Consider the following 17,502-nt stretch of genomic DNA (forward strand, 5'->3'; position numbering starts at 1 on the left):
TTGGAGCATTCAGTAGTGAAACCAGGTAATAGAGTGAAAGTAGGTAATATAGAGTCTTCCCCTGCCCTTTACATTTACAGTGGTCTGGTAATGTGATTACTGCCATGTAAATGACAACAGACCAGAATACTTATTTTGTAGTGAAATACCTTCATTTGAGATTGAGAGATTACAACAATCTTAATGTCACAGTTGATATTTGGATCCTCTTTCTGACTCTTTAACTGTCCTTGCCACGAGCTGAACCCTGTATTATATTCATAGCCAATAAGGTAGCCAATTCACCAATGAGTTCATGAGAAATGGCTTCCCGTGAATGACTGGTTTACTTCTCTGACTGCTCCAGCTGCCTCAGTGGAGCTCCTGCCTCAGTAGTCCACCTGGCAACTTCTATTGGTGAGTTCACCTCTCCTGACTGCAGCCTGTTCTACCTATTGAACCTGTCCTATTGCAGGTGAACTCTGTTGCTGAATGGTTCACTTTTAAGGCAGAATCTCACTGCCATATCCAATAGAACTTGCAGAATTGCCTTTGATCTCCCCCTGTTGGCCTGAGCAAACAGTATGCAAGCTCTCCTGTCTGGTATCTGTGAAAGCTGATTGATATGCTTTCAATAATTATAATGAGAACACATTTTAAGTATGGAAATAAAATCTTTTAAACTTCCTAGCACTTGCTATGTGGTGTTGAACCAAGTGAAAACCCACATTTTGTGTAAACAAACTCCTGCATGTCAATATTTCCAAAAGTTTATTAGGACAAAATTTGCATGTATTGGAACCTCTGTTTCAGGACAGTAAGGTGAAGGCTAGCTCTTTGGATACACAAACACACCAGTTAGCCTGACTTGCCCACTGGCACACAACTGTTCTATTTCCTACAGCCCACAGCCTGAAATCAAAACTTTCTAAACTTGGTTCACTAAAACATGATGGGAAGGGAAAGCACACATTTTTTAGCCTAATTCTTGGAATATAACACAAACCTCATAGTCTCAGCTCAGCCTTCCAGCACCAGTAACATAGATAAATTCAGCTGTTTTTCTTACAGGTATTACTGCAGGTTTCTTTTTCAACAAAGGGTAGCAGAACTGTACAGCTTGATCCCCAGAAGATTGTAACAGTTGGGTCAAATGAAATTTTCAAAATTGAACTTGATAGACTTCCTACACTTGCCTAACAGTGAGCGCCGTGCGTCATTTGTAGGAGGCTGGTAAGGTGTAGACAATGTTGGACATCTGTAAGTAGTTCTCCAGTGAAGAGCCGGTGGGTTAAATGGTGCCCTTCTATCTCCAGGCTACTTGAGTGTTCTCACCAATCTATCAGACAGGACATGAAGGCACTTATTTTGTACTTTAAATTAAGGTGAAGACCATTTTACTGCTGAACTGCTATTTTTAGAATGGTGGTCATTGATTAAGATCTAAGAGAGGGTGGGCATACGAGCCTGATTGGATAGGACAGGAATGTCGAAGAGGGAGGACATTTAGGGGGAGATGATAGGGGTCCCGAGAAACTTAGAATCTCCATTATCTAGAGACAGACAGATCTGGCCTATCTTGTATGGGAGTGTGTTACATTAAAGGTAACAAAACCAAATTAGCCTTGTCACGAACCAACAACAAAAGAACCACACTGAGCATGATTCAGTGTTAAAAACTATTTTATTAATCACTACTTATGATAATACGTAAAATAAAAGTAAAAATGTTAGTATGTTAGAATTCAAAAATGTTAAACCTTGAACGTTAACCCCAAAAACTAAACTCTTCGTGTGTGTGTGTGTGACAAAGTCCCAAACTCCAAGTTCCGGAATGGTTCTTAAAGTTCAGTTCCGCAAGCCATAAGGTGAAACATGAGCAAGGGCTTCTTCAACAACCACCGTTGTCTGAAGATAAGACGTAGACGTAGAGAAACATAGAGAGAGTAAATACGAAATCCAAATGTTCCACGATGGAACCCAAGCGACACTTCAGTGTTTACTCGGTAGTGACTTCCTCACCCCGAAAAGCATCCGAATCGTGGTCGTCCACACACAAAAACCTGTTTCCTTCTACAGGTCAGCAACAAAGTGAACTCCACCGGATTACTTCCAACTTCCATACATGGATTTCAGTGGCAGACACAGTTATTGTTTCTCATCCATAGATAGAGAAAACTAGCAGGCTGGTGTCTCTCTCCCTTCTCTCTCTCTCTCCTTCTTTCTTCTTCTTCTAACTTCTTCAACAACGTCATTACGTCCTTTATCTTCTATTGACGTAAGCACGCCCCACACACACATACACACACACTCTCTATCTTAAAGGGACTTTCACTGAGTCCGTAACAGCCTGCAATAAGAGAACTGATACCAAAAAAAAACAATATTGTCAGGGTAAGCACATCACAGCAAAGGAAGCCAAGATAACCAAAGTCTATGCTAATCCAGAACCAGTTGAATCAGTTGCTGAAACCTTCACTAAGTTATGGAAGTTATCAACAATAAGCTCTACAAACTGGGTGTTTAAAATATCCAACAGACCTGTCATTCAAGACTATTAATTTGCCAATAATTTACAGTGTAATCAAAAGTAACTTTTCTGATCTTACGCCAATGTCATCGAACAGTTGAAATATCCCAGTTAACAGGTTTTTATCATGATATACTGGAATTGCTTTTGTAATATTGGGTGTTTATTTGGTCAGGAAGTAATATCTACCTCAAAACCTACGTTAATCAAAGTGAATTAAAAATGGATCTTTGTTCCTGATTTATTAATTTCATTTTTGTGATGATGCGTCACTGGCAAGGCCAGTGTTTATTGCCCAACCCTAATTACCCTTGAGAAGGTGGTGGTGTGCTGTCTTCCTGATCATTGTTGTCCTTCTGGTGATGGTACTAACTTATGGCTGAATTGTTCTTTGATGACTGTGACAAGGAGAAGTTTATATGTATATCCCACTCGGAAGTTTCTCATGTAGACTTTCTATAAATTGAGATAGACAATGTAAGTGGTGGTAAATTTTTGGAAATCTCCACCTGTGGATGCTCAGTTACTGAGTTCATTCAAAATGGAGGTTAATAGTTTCTGAATATTAAAAGAATCAAAGGATGTAGGAATAGTACTTGAAGACTGAGCTGAGATCTTCATGAATAGCCTAGCAGGGCCGAATAGCCTATTCTACTCTTATTCTACTCTTATTCTACCCTTGTACACTAATGTTATTTTGTAAGATGATTCAGCAAATCAGCTGTCAGGAACATGGCAGCAGGCTCACAGTGAGTAAATTGGTGAGAGTGGGTCTGAGGAGAGCAACAGTAGAGGTGGCTGTTATTCCAACATGTAATCAGGTAACCTCATTATCACCCAAAGTTGGTCTATGTAGCACTGAAAAACAGACTGCACAATCTAGTTTCGATATTGTCCAGAATAAATGGTGTTAATGATTGATTAACACCTGGAGTGCATTGCCTGATAGGGTGATGGAGGCAAATTCATTGGGGGCTTGGCTGGGCACATGAATGAGAGGAAAATAGAGCGATATGGACATTCTGTAGGTGGAAGGGAATAGCTATGTTGGCACAACTTTGTGGGCCAAAGGGCCTGTTCTGTTCTATGCTCTATGATTACAGGTGATGGAGAGACAGGGGATATGTGGAAGCAATGTTTTGTTACATGTGATGCCATTGAGAATTATGCAGTTCCCATTGCACCAAGTCTTTCTGGATGTCACACATTGTTCCAAATTTTGGACAACTTTGCAACCTTTTATGGGGGACCCAATTTTGTATACTAGTTTTAACTGCTGCAATATTTGAGCCAATTCCAATTTCTAGGCTCATTAGTTTTATGAGAATGTTTGGTCCATACCATTTTATTACTAATCACATTGATAGGCATATAGGAAGGCATAACTTGTGTTCCTGCTTTCTTCAATAGAGGAAAAGAATATCATATTATTTGATTGTATCTTTCAGTCTAAAACTTATAATAAATAAATCAATACAGAGACAAAAACAATCACTCAGAAATTTTACACTGTTTCCTGTCTCCAGCTTCAACAAATTTCAGCTGTGTGGTATTTTACTCCAACTAATCATTTAAAATTGTTTCCAAAACCAAAATACAATAAAAATGTATTCTTTTTGATCCCATTTCAGGGCCTGTTAACTGAATTATTTGATAATTCATATCATGGCCCCACACCTTTGTTCTGTAGAATTCTGCTTCATTGCAATGAAATGTAAATGCACTTGAAAGAAGCGAATTGAAAAAGATGGTCAACAGTCTGCAGAATATAATCTTTCCTCAAAAGGCCCCTGGATAGAATACAGTCAATCAAATCTGATCAAAAACAGACCTGGTGGTGGAGATGCTTGCATTCCATGTTAATGAGCACAGAGACATTTGACAGGCATTGGTTTTACACATGTGCATGCTTCACATACCCAATTAATGTTTTGACAGAGGATAATTGAATTTAGCCTTGAAAACAGCTTTCTGCATGGGTGACTGATTTACAAATCAAAGTCCGTGTTCTGGAGATCCTCTGCACCTTTATGTCATACTGTAACAACTAGGACAGGGCAACATCATCTTAAAATTTGTTAGTTCAAAATCAATCATAACATCCCAAATGCAATAAAATGCTTAGATAAACAATCACATAATACCATAAATTTATAACCTCCTGTTATGCAGACCATAATGAGACTTACCAGCTATACTATCTAATCTTCATTAGCTGAGACACATAATGTAAGTGCTGGAAGATTATGCTAGAATTGCACATAAAGCAAGAGTGGGTATGCAGCCAGCAAACATTGCCCCGGTGGATTGGGAAAGGTGATAAATGAGTGATTGTCTGTGTCAAAATTGAATTCAATATCATAAAGGTTCAGGAGGAGTCAAAATTGCCCACAGCTTGAGTACTGCGTACAGATCTTCTTACCACAGTAGTGGAAAGGTGATAGCACTGAAAAGGGACAAATGAGATTCATGAAGATGTTTCTGGGGATGGAGCATTCTTCTGTTGAGGAGATATTCAATTCACTAATGTATGAGGGGGGCTATATAGACTTAACAGGAAAGATCTATGCAGAGAGATCATAAGAAAAGAGGCATAGATTCAAGCTAATTGGTGGAAGGATTTAAGAGGAGACAAGGAAACAATTTTTCAGCCAAAGGGTGAAAGCAGAAACTCCCATCACATCTAAATGTACTTGGATATGTACTAGATGAACCATGACCTGCAGTGTGACAGATTTAATGCTGGAAAGTGGGATTAGGCCAGGGAGCTCATTTTCGAATGGCACAGTCACAATGGGCCAAATGGCATCCTCTGGATTATAAATTTTCCATGATTCCATAATTCTAATCAAAATTTTCGTTTCAGATCATTTAGCAGTAATGAACAGAGATGAATTTCTAGGCAAATGTCTCCAACACTTTAAATAAAAAACCCTCTTCCTTATCTTTTAATTGTGGAAATTGATGGGATAGGGGTTGTAGTGGGGTGGGGGTGAGGCAGTCAAACTTTGCCCCTGTAGATTGGAAGGAGGTGGTAAATAAAGGATTACCTGGACAGAAGTTAAATGCATCACAGACCGGATGCATCACGGCTTGGTTATGGTAACTACTCTGCCTGTGACCACAAGAAACTGCAGAGAGTTATTGTTTTACCTTGTACCACCTCAATGCACTGTTGTAATGAATTGATCTGTGTGAACGGTATGCAAGACAAGTTTTTCATTTTACCTTGGTACATGTGACAATAATAAACCAATTTACTAAATTTACCAATAAGACATTGGAAAGGCATGGGGGAGTCAAATATAAGGGAGTGTGAAAGGCTGGATGATCATATGGTTCTGGGTGTTCATAAGGTACGGTGGTGAGCTTGGGAGAAGCATTGCGTATCTTTTCCAGTGGTGAATCTGTGGAATTCATTACCACAGAGGGTTGTGGAGACTGATTCAATGTGTGTACTTAAGGCAGAGATTGATAGGTTCTTGATTAGTAAAGGGGTTAAGGGATACGGGGAGAAGGCAGGAGAATAGGGTTGAAAAAAAAATCAGCCATGATTAAATGGCGGAGCAGACTCGATGGGCGATATGGCCTAATTCTGCTCTTATATCTTATGGTCTTTTCACTGCCCTGGCAATGCACTTTCACTTGGATAACAAGCCATGGGGTAAAATGATTAACCTCAAGGATTTATCCCTTCTCAGCATCTTTTATCGCCAGAAATTTCTGAAATTCAGTATTATTGGAATGCGTGGATTAAAAATAAGCGTGCCTTCAACTTGAGGTATGCAACTGCCTTGAAACAATTTAGTGACTAGCCCGGCTCCTGGGAGCAGATAAACCAACTGTCCCACAGTTTTATAAAGTTGCAATGGAGAGCCCATAAAAATCCAGTCTTAATTCAGTGTCCAGTATAAGATAGACATATCATGCACATGCTTGCACATTTATATTTGGTTGCAAGTTTTATTCCTTTCTTTAAAAAAATTCTGACAGAATACAATATGTGCATTGTCATTATCTGAATACAAATGAATGTTTTGCATGTCTGATTGATGCTTTGCACAGCAGAGAAGTCAGTGAGGGAATTAATGAGATGTACTTGTTTTGGTGGTTCTCTGTGTCTTCATGTTCCCCTCGCTGCTTTTAGTTAGTGTCCTACTGTGTACATGCATCAAGTTGGCAATAAGGATGATGGAAATTTGAGTGAATAGACGTTGTGTCATGAAAATGAATTTCTTCAAAGACCTTCTTGCTTGTCATTGTCAACATCAGTTTCACAATGAGCTTGTGCCTTGGAGTGTGTTGCTAGCACTGGAGCTAGCCATGAATGAATGCTGGCAGGTGTGGACAAGAGAGAATTGCAATCATACACAGGTTAGAAGGGAAAGCAGCAGAGCTTGTGAAGATCTGGGTGGGTGCCATTAGCAAAAGAAGAGTATGACAAATGCAGTGTGATCAGCGTGATGATTTGGGGTGTTTGTATGGAGGCAGGAAAGCTCCTGACCATTGTAACAATGCTCTAAAAGTGGGTGCAGCAACTTAGTGATGGAGGGCTGGGCTTTTAACTTGAAGAAGCAATTAAAGCAGCAAAGAAAATTGTTCATTTTGGTGTGATGTCATCGGTTTGATAGAAATGAGATCTGCTCAGCTGAATGTGGATAAGGAAAGCCAGAATGATTTAATTCTTAATACTCATAAAATTATTTATTCCTACACAAAATTACCTTGTAATGTAAAATTGTCACTGAAGGTTATTTAGGCTACAATGTACAGGATACTTTAAATTTTTAGATAGGTATCTCTGCAATCAAAATTATGTTATAATTTCCATAAGGATTTTTTGGAATCTTAGGATACCAAAAGTGTTCTGATAATTATATGAATATGTTCTAAAGATTTAGAACGGTGCATTTGTTTGAAAGGATGAAATCTAACTTGGACTAAAAGTGGATTCAAATGGATGTTGACCAGAGGTACAATATTAGAAAAGCTAAAAGCAAGAAGCAATTGCATAACACTTAAAAAACTATAATGCAATGGAATTTCCAGTCAAGTAATTTTAATTTCTTCAGCCTCTCAAAGCCTTTATAATTAATATGCATCAATATTTAGCATGTATTTAATCAAACAACAATGGTTCCAACTATTTTTTGTGTTTTTTTATTGCTAGGCTTGGAACGAATTGGCCGGAATAATTCTTATGAACAAGAAGGGAAAGTGCTTTTTGTTATTGATGCAGTTTATGCCATGGCACATGCTTTGCACAACATGCACAAAGACCTCTGCCGTGGATATGTTGGACTTTGTTCCAAAATGGATCCGATAGATGGCAAGATCCTCCTTGAATACATCCGTAAAGTCAACTTCTCTGGTAAGTGTACAGAAGTATTTACCTACCAAATGATCCTGCTTCAGGGTGAATTAAGGTTATTTGTTGCAACAGTCTTATGACAATTTAAAATGTATCTGCCTTTGGATTTGCACATTAAACACATTCATATCATAAGCAGATGCATATATATCCTTGGCATGCTTGATAACTTTTGGGGAGCCCATGTTCCTACTTGTTTCTCGCTAGTGCATGCAATCATAGAACAGTATTAGATATTTGCTTAAAGTATGGTTTGTACATATGGTTGCAGTGTGATATGAAAATATCTACTCACAAGTCCATTCCTTATTTCACACTGAACATGGTATATAATAATAAGTGTATTCTATTCAGGTTGTAAAATTCATGCCATTGAAATCAATGTGGTTGTAATTCTGTTTGAAGAATACAATGTACTGATATTATTATGTAGTATCTTCAAGCTGCTCTTGAGGGAAGAATTTCTAGGTACAATAAAACTCTGACACTCCAACTATTCAGTCCTGATGAAGGGTCTCGTCCTGAAGCGTCAACTATTCATTTCCCTCCAATAGATGCTGCCTGACCCACTGAGCTCCTCCAACATTTCTCGTGTGTTGCTCCAGATTTCCAGTATCTGCAGTCTCTCTTGTGTCTGCAATACTCCAGATGTGGCTTAACTGGAGTTTTATAAAGCTGCAACATAACTTCCTGACTCTTGAACTCAATGCCTCAACCAATAAAGTCCATACGCCTTCTTTACTACCCTATCAACCCGTGCAGCCACTTTCAGAGATCTATGGACTTGGATCTCCAGATCCCTCTGTACATCAACACTGTTCAGAATCTTGCCATTAACTGTGTAATTTCCCCTTACGTTTGATCTCCTGCAGTCTCCAACCTGGTTGCATGAACATCGAATTTTCAAACTTCCAGTCATCACCACCCCCCCCCACCCCCCCACTGTTCCCTTTTTCCTTTCGTCTCTCTGTCTGATCCACGTGGCTCCCATCACCCTATCTCCTTGCCCTCCTCCACCTCTCCATCTGCCCATCGCCCACACACTCCTTTCACTGGTTCTGCTCCCCACCTCCCTCCCTTTATTCCATGCTCTGCCTCCCTTTCCTTTCACTTTGTCACTTTCACTTATCACCTCCCAGCCTCTAACGTCATTGGCACTCTCCCCCTCCCTCATCTGCCTGTCAGTCCCCTCTCATGAATCCACCTATCACCTGCCAGGTCTTGCTCCACCCCTTCCCTCCACTTTTTTATACTGGCTATCTCCCCTCTTTTAGCCCAGATGAAGGGTCTCAACCCAAAATGTCGAAATGTTCATTTTCCTCCATAGATGCTGCTTGACCTGTTGAATTCCTCCAGCGTTTTATGTGTTGCTCCAGATTCCATCATCTGCAATCTCTTGTGTCTCCCTTTAAACTCATTGGGTTCATTGGAAAATGTATTATATTACTGAGTAACTGTTAAAAAGAGGTAAGTTAGTGGTGTGTTGGGCTATTAATAGGAATTACATTGAACTGTCTGGAAAATGTTGTCAGTCCAGCACAATCAAATTCCCAAGCATGCAGGATTATTGGAGTTTTCCTGTACTCATGTACTACGTTGCAAAGGTTTCAGATTATAAACTTAATTGAGTTTAGTGATTGTTATTCATATTTGAGTTTCAGTGTGAGTGATTTGATGGAACATTACCCAAAAACTAGAAATTAATGAATAGTGTTGCAGAAATACCATGTGATGGCTGATACTCAACTCACCGAATTTTCCCAGTGGTATAGCCTGAATGAAATGAAAATTATTCTGTATGTTCTGATTTAGATTTATTTTGTAAAAGGAATGTTGGTATTGTGTCAGTTTCTGAATTATAAGTTATCTGTTATAACTTTCTGCAGTTCTTTTTATTGCTATAACTCCACCAATTTATATTCCCGTTGTAGAGTCTTGTTATAAGTGACAACTTAAAGGAAAATTAAAGATGACAGCCCAGATTTTGTTTTTTGTTTGTGATGATAGAACAAAAACACAATTTAAAGAGAGTGACATTCCCTTGTTCATATGTTTAGTCTGTGTATGTGTGTTGGTGGGGAAGTATAAAACAATTAAAGTGAATATGTTAACAACTCTTACAGTCACACACAAAAGAATGCCATGCAAACAAATTGAGCAACAGTATGCTAAATGTTGCTATAGGCATCTTCCTGGTATGCATTGAGGAAGAGGGTGCAGTCAAATTGATATGTCAATCTGATGGATAATTGACATATCAGGTATTGCACTATCAAGAGTAGACCAAACTGTGTGTGAAGTGCATAACAGACTAAATTAGAACCAGAGAAAAGAGAGAGCTGAATCAACATTTTAGGAATAAAGACAATCAGTTCCCAAGACAGCTGAAGAGAATAGCAGATTTGAAAAATAATTATGTCCTGAACAGTCAAGTTAAGAAATACATCTCAGTATAAAGGAAAAGATAAAAGAAAAATCAAGGAGAAAGAACTGGATGACAGATAATTACATTACAATGACCAAAGTGGTTCAAAGCGAAATAGCTAATTATGCCACTTGCGAGAAAAAAGTGGAGTTGATCTGCAACAGTGTGAAAGAGACCCTTTCAGGTGTTGCATTTTACAGGATATGGGAATTTTTGTTATGCATGCTCCAGTTGTTTGCTTGCCTGTTTATCTGCCAGGGCTTTTATAAGGCAGTTTCTGAGCCAAGATCCTGCCTATTTCACAGCCTGCCAACAACAATCTCCCCTTGTCTGATACAAACCAATGAAGATTCCATTTAATTTCTGGCTGTACTGTTCTTGTCATCTTTTCAACACTTAGTGTTACTGAACCAAACTCAGGGAGTTCTCCATCAGCCAATTTCAATTAATATGTGGGAGTGGGAAAGAGTGGAGTAGTTGAAAATGCAGTCAGTATCTAATTGTTTTTCTCATTGTATAGCTTGACAACTTTTTCAATGTATTTAATAAGCTATTGAATTTCAGTTACAATATAAATTTGAAAGCTTATCTTAATAGTTGAATTCCAATATATCCAAATTTACTATGGTTTGTTCTTTTAATTATTTTTATTGTCAGTTAACAGTAGAGTAACCATTCCTATTGAAAATTATTTCCTCTGAAACAGAAAGTTTGACTGAATTTGGATTTGACATTGTATCAGTCTGCAAATTAAATAACCAAAACTTGAAATATGTGTTACCATTTGATCATATGGTTTTGAACATCTTAGAAAATAGAACGTAAAAAAACTACAGCACAATTCAGGTCCTTCGGCCCACACAGCTGTGCCGAACATGTCCCTACCCTAGAAATTACTAGGCTTACCCATAGCCCTCTATTTTACTCAGCTCCATGTACCTACCTAACAGTCTCTTGAAGGACCCTATCGTATCCACAAATCCACTTCTCGGAAGTGCACAGAAGTTAGATTAATGTTACTGGCACCTGAATAACTATGCTCGTTATTTTGGGTCTCAGATTACCATGGCCTAGAAATTAAATTGTATGACACTATTTTTTAGTGTTGCACTACTGAAAATTGATTTTTCATCTGGACCATGAAGCAACAGTGAGCAATTCCAGGCTACTTTGTATCACATTAAAATTCCATTTAGGACTTGCTGGCGTTTACTGACCATTTTGATTGAGGGTCTGTATTTGCAAACCACAGGACAGCACAAGGCCCAAGGCTTTGATAACCCAGATGAAGCCGAGGGAATGTGCTGGAGTATTGAGGGTGGCATGTGGACTTGGGTGGTGACTGGCTGGAGCTCAGTGCCTTGCGGTGTGGAGAAGGGGAAATTAAGGGACTCAATAGAGGCATCAGGGCATCATAGGCTGAAACAATTAAGAATTTGGGGGTACAATTGGTGGGTGAGGGTGGAGTTGAGAAGGTCTGAAATTAAATAATGAACTTATCTGAGCAGAGTCCCGATGCAGAGAAATGTTTTTAAAGCCTGTTTGCTGCCTGAGCAGTTTGCACAAATTTCCTTGGCAACACTTCAAAAGAACATTGCACGTAGAATTTGATGCACATCTGACATGGAATTTTGGTAAGGCTAATTTACATTACAAAAAAGGAGGTGCTGGTAGTCTTGATGCACATATAGATGGATGAATCCCTAGGGGCTAAATAAGTGTATCCGAAGACATTGTGGGGAGCCAGGGAAGAATTGCTGGGGCCCTGGCAGAGATATTTGTATCATCATTAGCCACGGGCAAGGTAATAGAAGACTGAAGTGTGGTTAATGTTTGCCTTTATTTAAGAAAGACTGCAAGGACAAGCCAGAGAACTACAGGCTGGTGATCCTAACATCAGTGGTGGGAAAATTACTGGAACAAATTCTGAGATACAGGATCTATCTTTATTTAGAAAGGCAAACACTGATGAGGGATAGTCAGCATGGCTTTGTGCGTGAAAAATCATGCCTTGCGAATTTGATTGAGAATTTTGAAGAAGCGACCAAGAAGATTGACGAGGGCAGTGGACTTTACTAAAGCACTTAATTAGGTCCCACATGGTAGGCTGGTCTGGAAGGTTAGGTTACATGGGATCCAGGGTGAGCTAGCCAATTGGATACAAAATTGGTTTGGTGGTAGGAGTAAGAAGATGGTAATGGAAGGTTGGTTTTCAGATTGGAGGCCAGTGACCAGTGGAGTGCCACAGGGATTGGTGCTGGGTCCAATGTTGTTCATCGACTATATGAATGATTTCAATGAAAATGTAATTGGATGGTTAGTAAGTTGCAGATGGTACCAAAATTAGCGGTATGGTTGACAGTGAAGGAGGTTTCTTAAGATTACAACAGGATCAAGAACAAATGGGAAAGTGGGTCTAGGAATGGCAGATGGAATTTAACTCAGACAAGTGCAAAGTGTTGCAGTTTTATTAAGTTAAACCAGAACAGAATTTACACAGTAAATGGGAGGGCTCTGGAGAGTGTTGAAGACCGGAGAGACCCAGGGGGGTTACAAGTACATCGTTCCCTGAAAGTGGTGACACAGGTAAACGGGGTTTAGCATGCTCACCTTCATTGGTCAGGGCATTGAGTACAAGAGTTGGTACATCATGTTACAACTGTATGGGATGTTGCAAAGCCGTAAGAAGGATGTCATTAAGCTGGAGAGGGTGCAGAAAAGATTCACAAAAATGTTACTGGAACTAGCGGGCTTGAGTTATAAAGAGAGATTAGATAGGCTGGGGCTTTAGCCCCAGGAACATAGGAGGCTGATACCTTATAGAGGTATATAAAACCATGAGGGATATAGATTGGGTGAATGGTCACAATCTTTTTCCCAGAGTTGGGGGAGTCTAAAACTGGAGGACGTAGATTAAAGGTTAGAGGGAAAAAATTTAAAGGAGATGTGAGGGGCAAGACTTTCACACAGAGGGTGGTCGGTATGTGGAACAAGCTGCCAGAGGAAGTGGTAAAGGCAAGAACAATTACAACCTTTAATAGACAGGTACAAGAATAGAAGAAGTTTAGAGGGATACAGGCCGAATGCAAGCAAATGGGACTAGATCAGGTTGGCAACTTGGTCGGCATGGACAAGTTGGGCCAAAGAGCCTGTTACGGTGCTATATGACTCTGTCACTGGAAGTGCCTGGTTAAGTTCCTGGAGGAGCAAGATTTAATCTGAAAATAGCTGATCACATTCCACTAGAAAAGCTGAATAAAAGCCTGCTCCTTGAAGTTCTAGGCAAGTATCTTCTAAGCTTAGTTTTAGTAAATGCTGGAAGTATTTTAAAACAGGACAAAGTCCAGGAATAGGAGAAGTAACTAAGGAACAGAATTACCCTGGATTGCCTGCTAAAATAGTTGGCATAAATGGTATAATTGATAATTTTGGTACATCTGGTTGGGTTGATGTGGTTAAACAACAGCTGTATGTTTCATAGTTTAGAAAAGAACACAGTAAGGCTGTTAAAAGACAAGAGGCTGCAGATGCCGAAACCTGGAGAAGCTGGAAGAACTCAGCAGGTCAGGTAGCATCTATGGAAGGAAACGGCCAACTGACGTTTCAGGTTGAGACCCTTCAACTGGACTAAAAGATTAAGGGTCCAGATGAAGGGTTTCAACCAAAAATGTTGTCTGTCCCTTTCCCTCCATAATGCTGCCTGATCTGCCAAGTTCTTCCAGCTTTTTGTTTGTTAGTTTGATAAGACTTGAATCAAAATTAACTAATGTATTGGTTCAACAAACGATAATTAGAAAAATCAAAAAGTTATGATTTTGAGCCTTCAAATATTGTTAATAAAGATTACAGATGTAATTGTAATCATTGATCAGACAAATTTCAAATGTGTCACAAAATAGCTTCCTAGATGATATGAGAAGAATACCTTACAATTGTGCACTATTCCGTGATTATAATATGTGCTGAATATCACTTGCTAACAGGTAATATTAATTTTTCACTTTTTTAATAGTTTAGTGCTGAAATTGATAAAACAATGAGGAAAGTTATTTGTTTGTCAGTCTGGAAGGAATTGTCTCTCAATAAGAAATTGCAAACGTTTTCAAAGTGCCAAACTTGTTACAACAGGCAAAAATTAATGCAGAGAGAACAAGTTTGTGAATGCAAGTCTGCTGATATAAATTCAATGTTAATTTTATACCCAACAGGAAGAATATTAATTAGAATTTCACATAAAAACACTTAACACCTGAAATGTTTATATGTATATAAAACTAGAATCTTCATTCACACCACTTATGTTGTCATCGGAGCCCAATAATTATATTGGAGTCATAAAGATTTTGCTCCCTACCTCTTTTTGTGTTATGTGTTAAATTCCAGCTATACTGAGCAGGCTGACAACACTGTGTTTAAAATGTCTTTCTTGCTAACTTTAAAGTACAGGTTTAACCACAAGTCAGACTGACAGAAAAAAATTATCAGCCATAAAGGTAGGAAAATCAGTCTTCCACACAAACAGTTCATGGAATATCCATTAAGGTGTAGGGGCAGAGGAGGGGGTGGTGGGCACCAGCAACACCTCATTCATTTTTCTCTTTGGCATGTGCAGTGCTGACAGTAAGTGGAATGTCAGAATAGTCTACATGGTATTAAATACTTCATCAGCTAAGGGAGAATGCAAAGGCAAAAAATCATGATGGAAAGGGGAGAAGCAGATTAATAGAAATAAGAAAAAAATCTCATTACACTGGATGTTGTTTGAAAAATATTAGAATAGCCCTTTCAGCCCAAGTGACTCATATTCCAGTTAACTTGGTTCTCTATAGTTTAGAATTCAGTGATTCCATAATTACATAACTTCTGGTGTTAGTTCAGGGACAAATTATATGACTGGTAAAATACAAAGTAAATTTATTACTTTTTACCAAGTTTTGCAAAATACAAAAGTTTTTGTCCCTCCCCAATTAGTGCCACCCTTCCTCTCCCAACCCACACCAACCTCACATGCAGATAAGTGGTCCCCTGTGGCTTAGTTGATAGCACTCTGGTCAATCAATCAGAAGGTTTTGGTTTTAAGCCCAACTCAAGAGACTTAGGCACAGAACTCCAGGCTGAACCTTGAGTGTAATACTGGGACAAAGCTCCACTGTTAGATGTGCAATCCTTTGCATGAACTGAGGTATGGTCAACCATCTTGGTTGGACAAAAGTGATTATTTGGCACGATCTTGAAAAACAACCAGGCTGATGCTATTTTTGGCTGATTTTTTTTTTGTCAACCAAGATCATAAAAAAAAGACTGCAGATATAATCAAATTTATTCTATGTGGTAGCTTATAGTGTGGAAATATTTTTTCTCCACATTACAGCAGTGGTTGGGATACTTTAGGATGTCCAGAAGTTATCAAAAGTTCCATATAAATGCAAGTGTTTCTTTAAAATATTAACTTCAATGGGTGAAGGCAATTAGTTGTGCAGACCAGCTGCCTGGAAATCTCCATAGAAGCCCAGTCAACATTAATTACTGGGTTTCACTTGCAGTTTCTGCCCACCGGAAATGCAGAGGTAGTCGTTGGACTGGATCAGATAATTTAAAATAAAACTGGAAGTACTGAAAAGACGCGGCAGGTCAAGCCGCATCTGTGGAGAGAGAGAAACAGAGTTAACATTTCATGTCAGTGACCCTCAATCAGAACTGGAGAAGTGAAAAAATAAGCTGTGTAAAGTGCAGAACAGGGAAGGGGTGAAGAGAACAGAGCAAATATCTGTTAGGGTGGAGACCAAGGGTGTCTAGTTGACACAATACTGTCAAGGTTGTCTAGTTAGAGAGAGAATCCAAAACAAAAGCAATCTGTAATAAAAGAGAATGCTGGAAATACTCTGTATATCAGGCAGCATCTGTGGAGGGAGTGAAAGGTAAATGATCTTGCATCAGCATTGATAATTTCTGGAACAAAAAAACAGGAAAAGCTGTCACTGAAATTGTTTGATTCAATATAGAGTCCAAAATGTGTCTAGACAGAACTTGAGTTGCCATTCCTTGAGATTGCGTTATAGATTTTATTTGAACAGAGTAGGAAGTCAAAGAGAGTTCAAAGTGGGGGTGGGATGGAGAATTGAAGTGGCAAGTGACTGGAAGATCAGGGTCACACTTGCAGACTGAATAGAGGCTGAAAGAGAACTCCTGGTTTTCTTGGATCTAAAAAAAAATTCAAGCTCATCTCTTATGGCAAATTAAATGGAGAACTCATATTGACCACCTCATAATGTATTGAAATGCCATTGGGATTCAACTTAGATCTCAGGTTCTGAATGAGCATGTAGGAATGAAGTTCATTCTTGAATCAAGTGGTAAATTGACATCTAAAAAAGAATCAGAGTAAAGCATGCTACAAAGTGAGAAAGGAACCCCTCACATTAAATCTAAGTATAAAATTCTGCAGATGATGGAAACCTGAAATTAAAACAGAAAATACTAGAAACACCCAGTAGGTCGGACAGTACATGCGGAGAGAGAAAAAGAGTTAATATTCCACCTTGATTTTATCTCCCATGCCCACCAGATTTCTACCAAGAGGAAAGAACTAAACTTCCTCCATCTAGATTCTTGTCACACATCACAAATGTTTGAGATTAATAATGCTTGAATGATAAGTAAATAAATATATTGTATCATAAGTTCAGGAGAATGCAGGGAATCTTACATTATTTAATTTGTCTTTCATGTAGATTCCACCATCCTAGTTTTGAACACTATAGTATTAGGGTCAAAGATTCATACAGCATGGAAACAGGCACCTAGGTCCACCAAGTCAGTGATGGCCATCAAGCACCCACTTACATTAATCCTACATTGATCTTATTTTATTCTCCCGACATCCCCATCAACTGCTCCTACAGATTCTACCAAGCACCTATACACTAGGGACAATCTGCAATGGAAAACTAATGACCAGCCTGCACACTTTTGGGATCTGGGAAGAGACTGAAGCACTGGGGGGAAACCCACCCAGTCACATGGAGAATGTCCATCTCCACTCAGAGAGAATTGTCAAGCACTTGTTTCATTCTTTCTTTGTTTCTGTGGGAAATAACTTCCACAAATCTTACTATGTTTAAGAGTACATTAAAAAAAAGGTCAGAAAAAAAACATTACATTTACCTTTATATGCTGAGGGGATGGCCATTGTCAACA

The 17,502-nt window shown here is 38.9% G+C and overlaps 1 protein-coding gene across 9 annotated transcripts in view; it reads left to right on the top strand.

The window, feature by feature from the left end:
• The window catches only part of LOC127580822 (metabotropic glutamate receptor 4-like), a 903,581-nt gene that overhangs the window by 553,144 nt on the left and 332,935 nt on the right, over positions 1-17,502 (top strand). For all 9 annotated transcript variants that reach the window (XM_052034744.1, XM_052034738.1, XM_052034740.1 and 6 more), the window contains one exon: positions 7,680-7,880. In XM_052034744.1, the coding sequence (XP_051890704.1) occupies positions 7,680-7,880 (201 nt within the window). The remainder of the gene's footprint in view (positions 1-7,679; positions 7,881-17,502) is intronic.

Source organism: Pristis pectinata, chromosome 20 (assembly GCF_009764475.1).
Source record: "Pristis pectinata isolate sPriPec2 chromosome 20, sPriPec2.1.pri, whole genome shotgun sequence".
Taxonomy (NCBI): Eukaryota; Metazoa; Chordata; class Chondrichthyes; order Rhinopristiformes; family Pristidae; genus Pristis; species Pristis pectinata.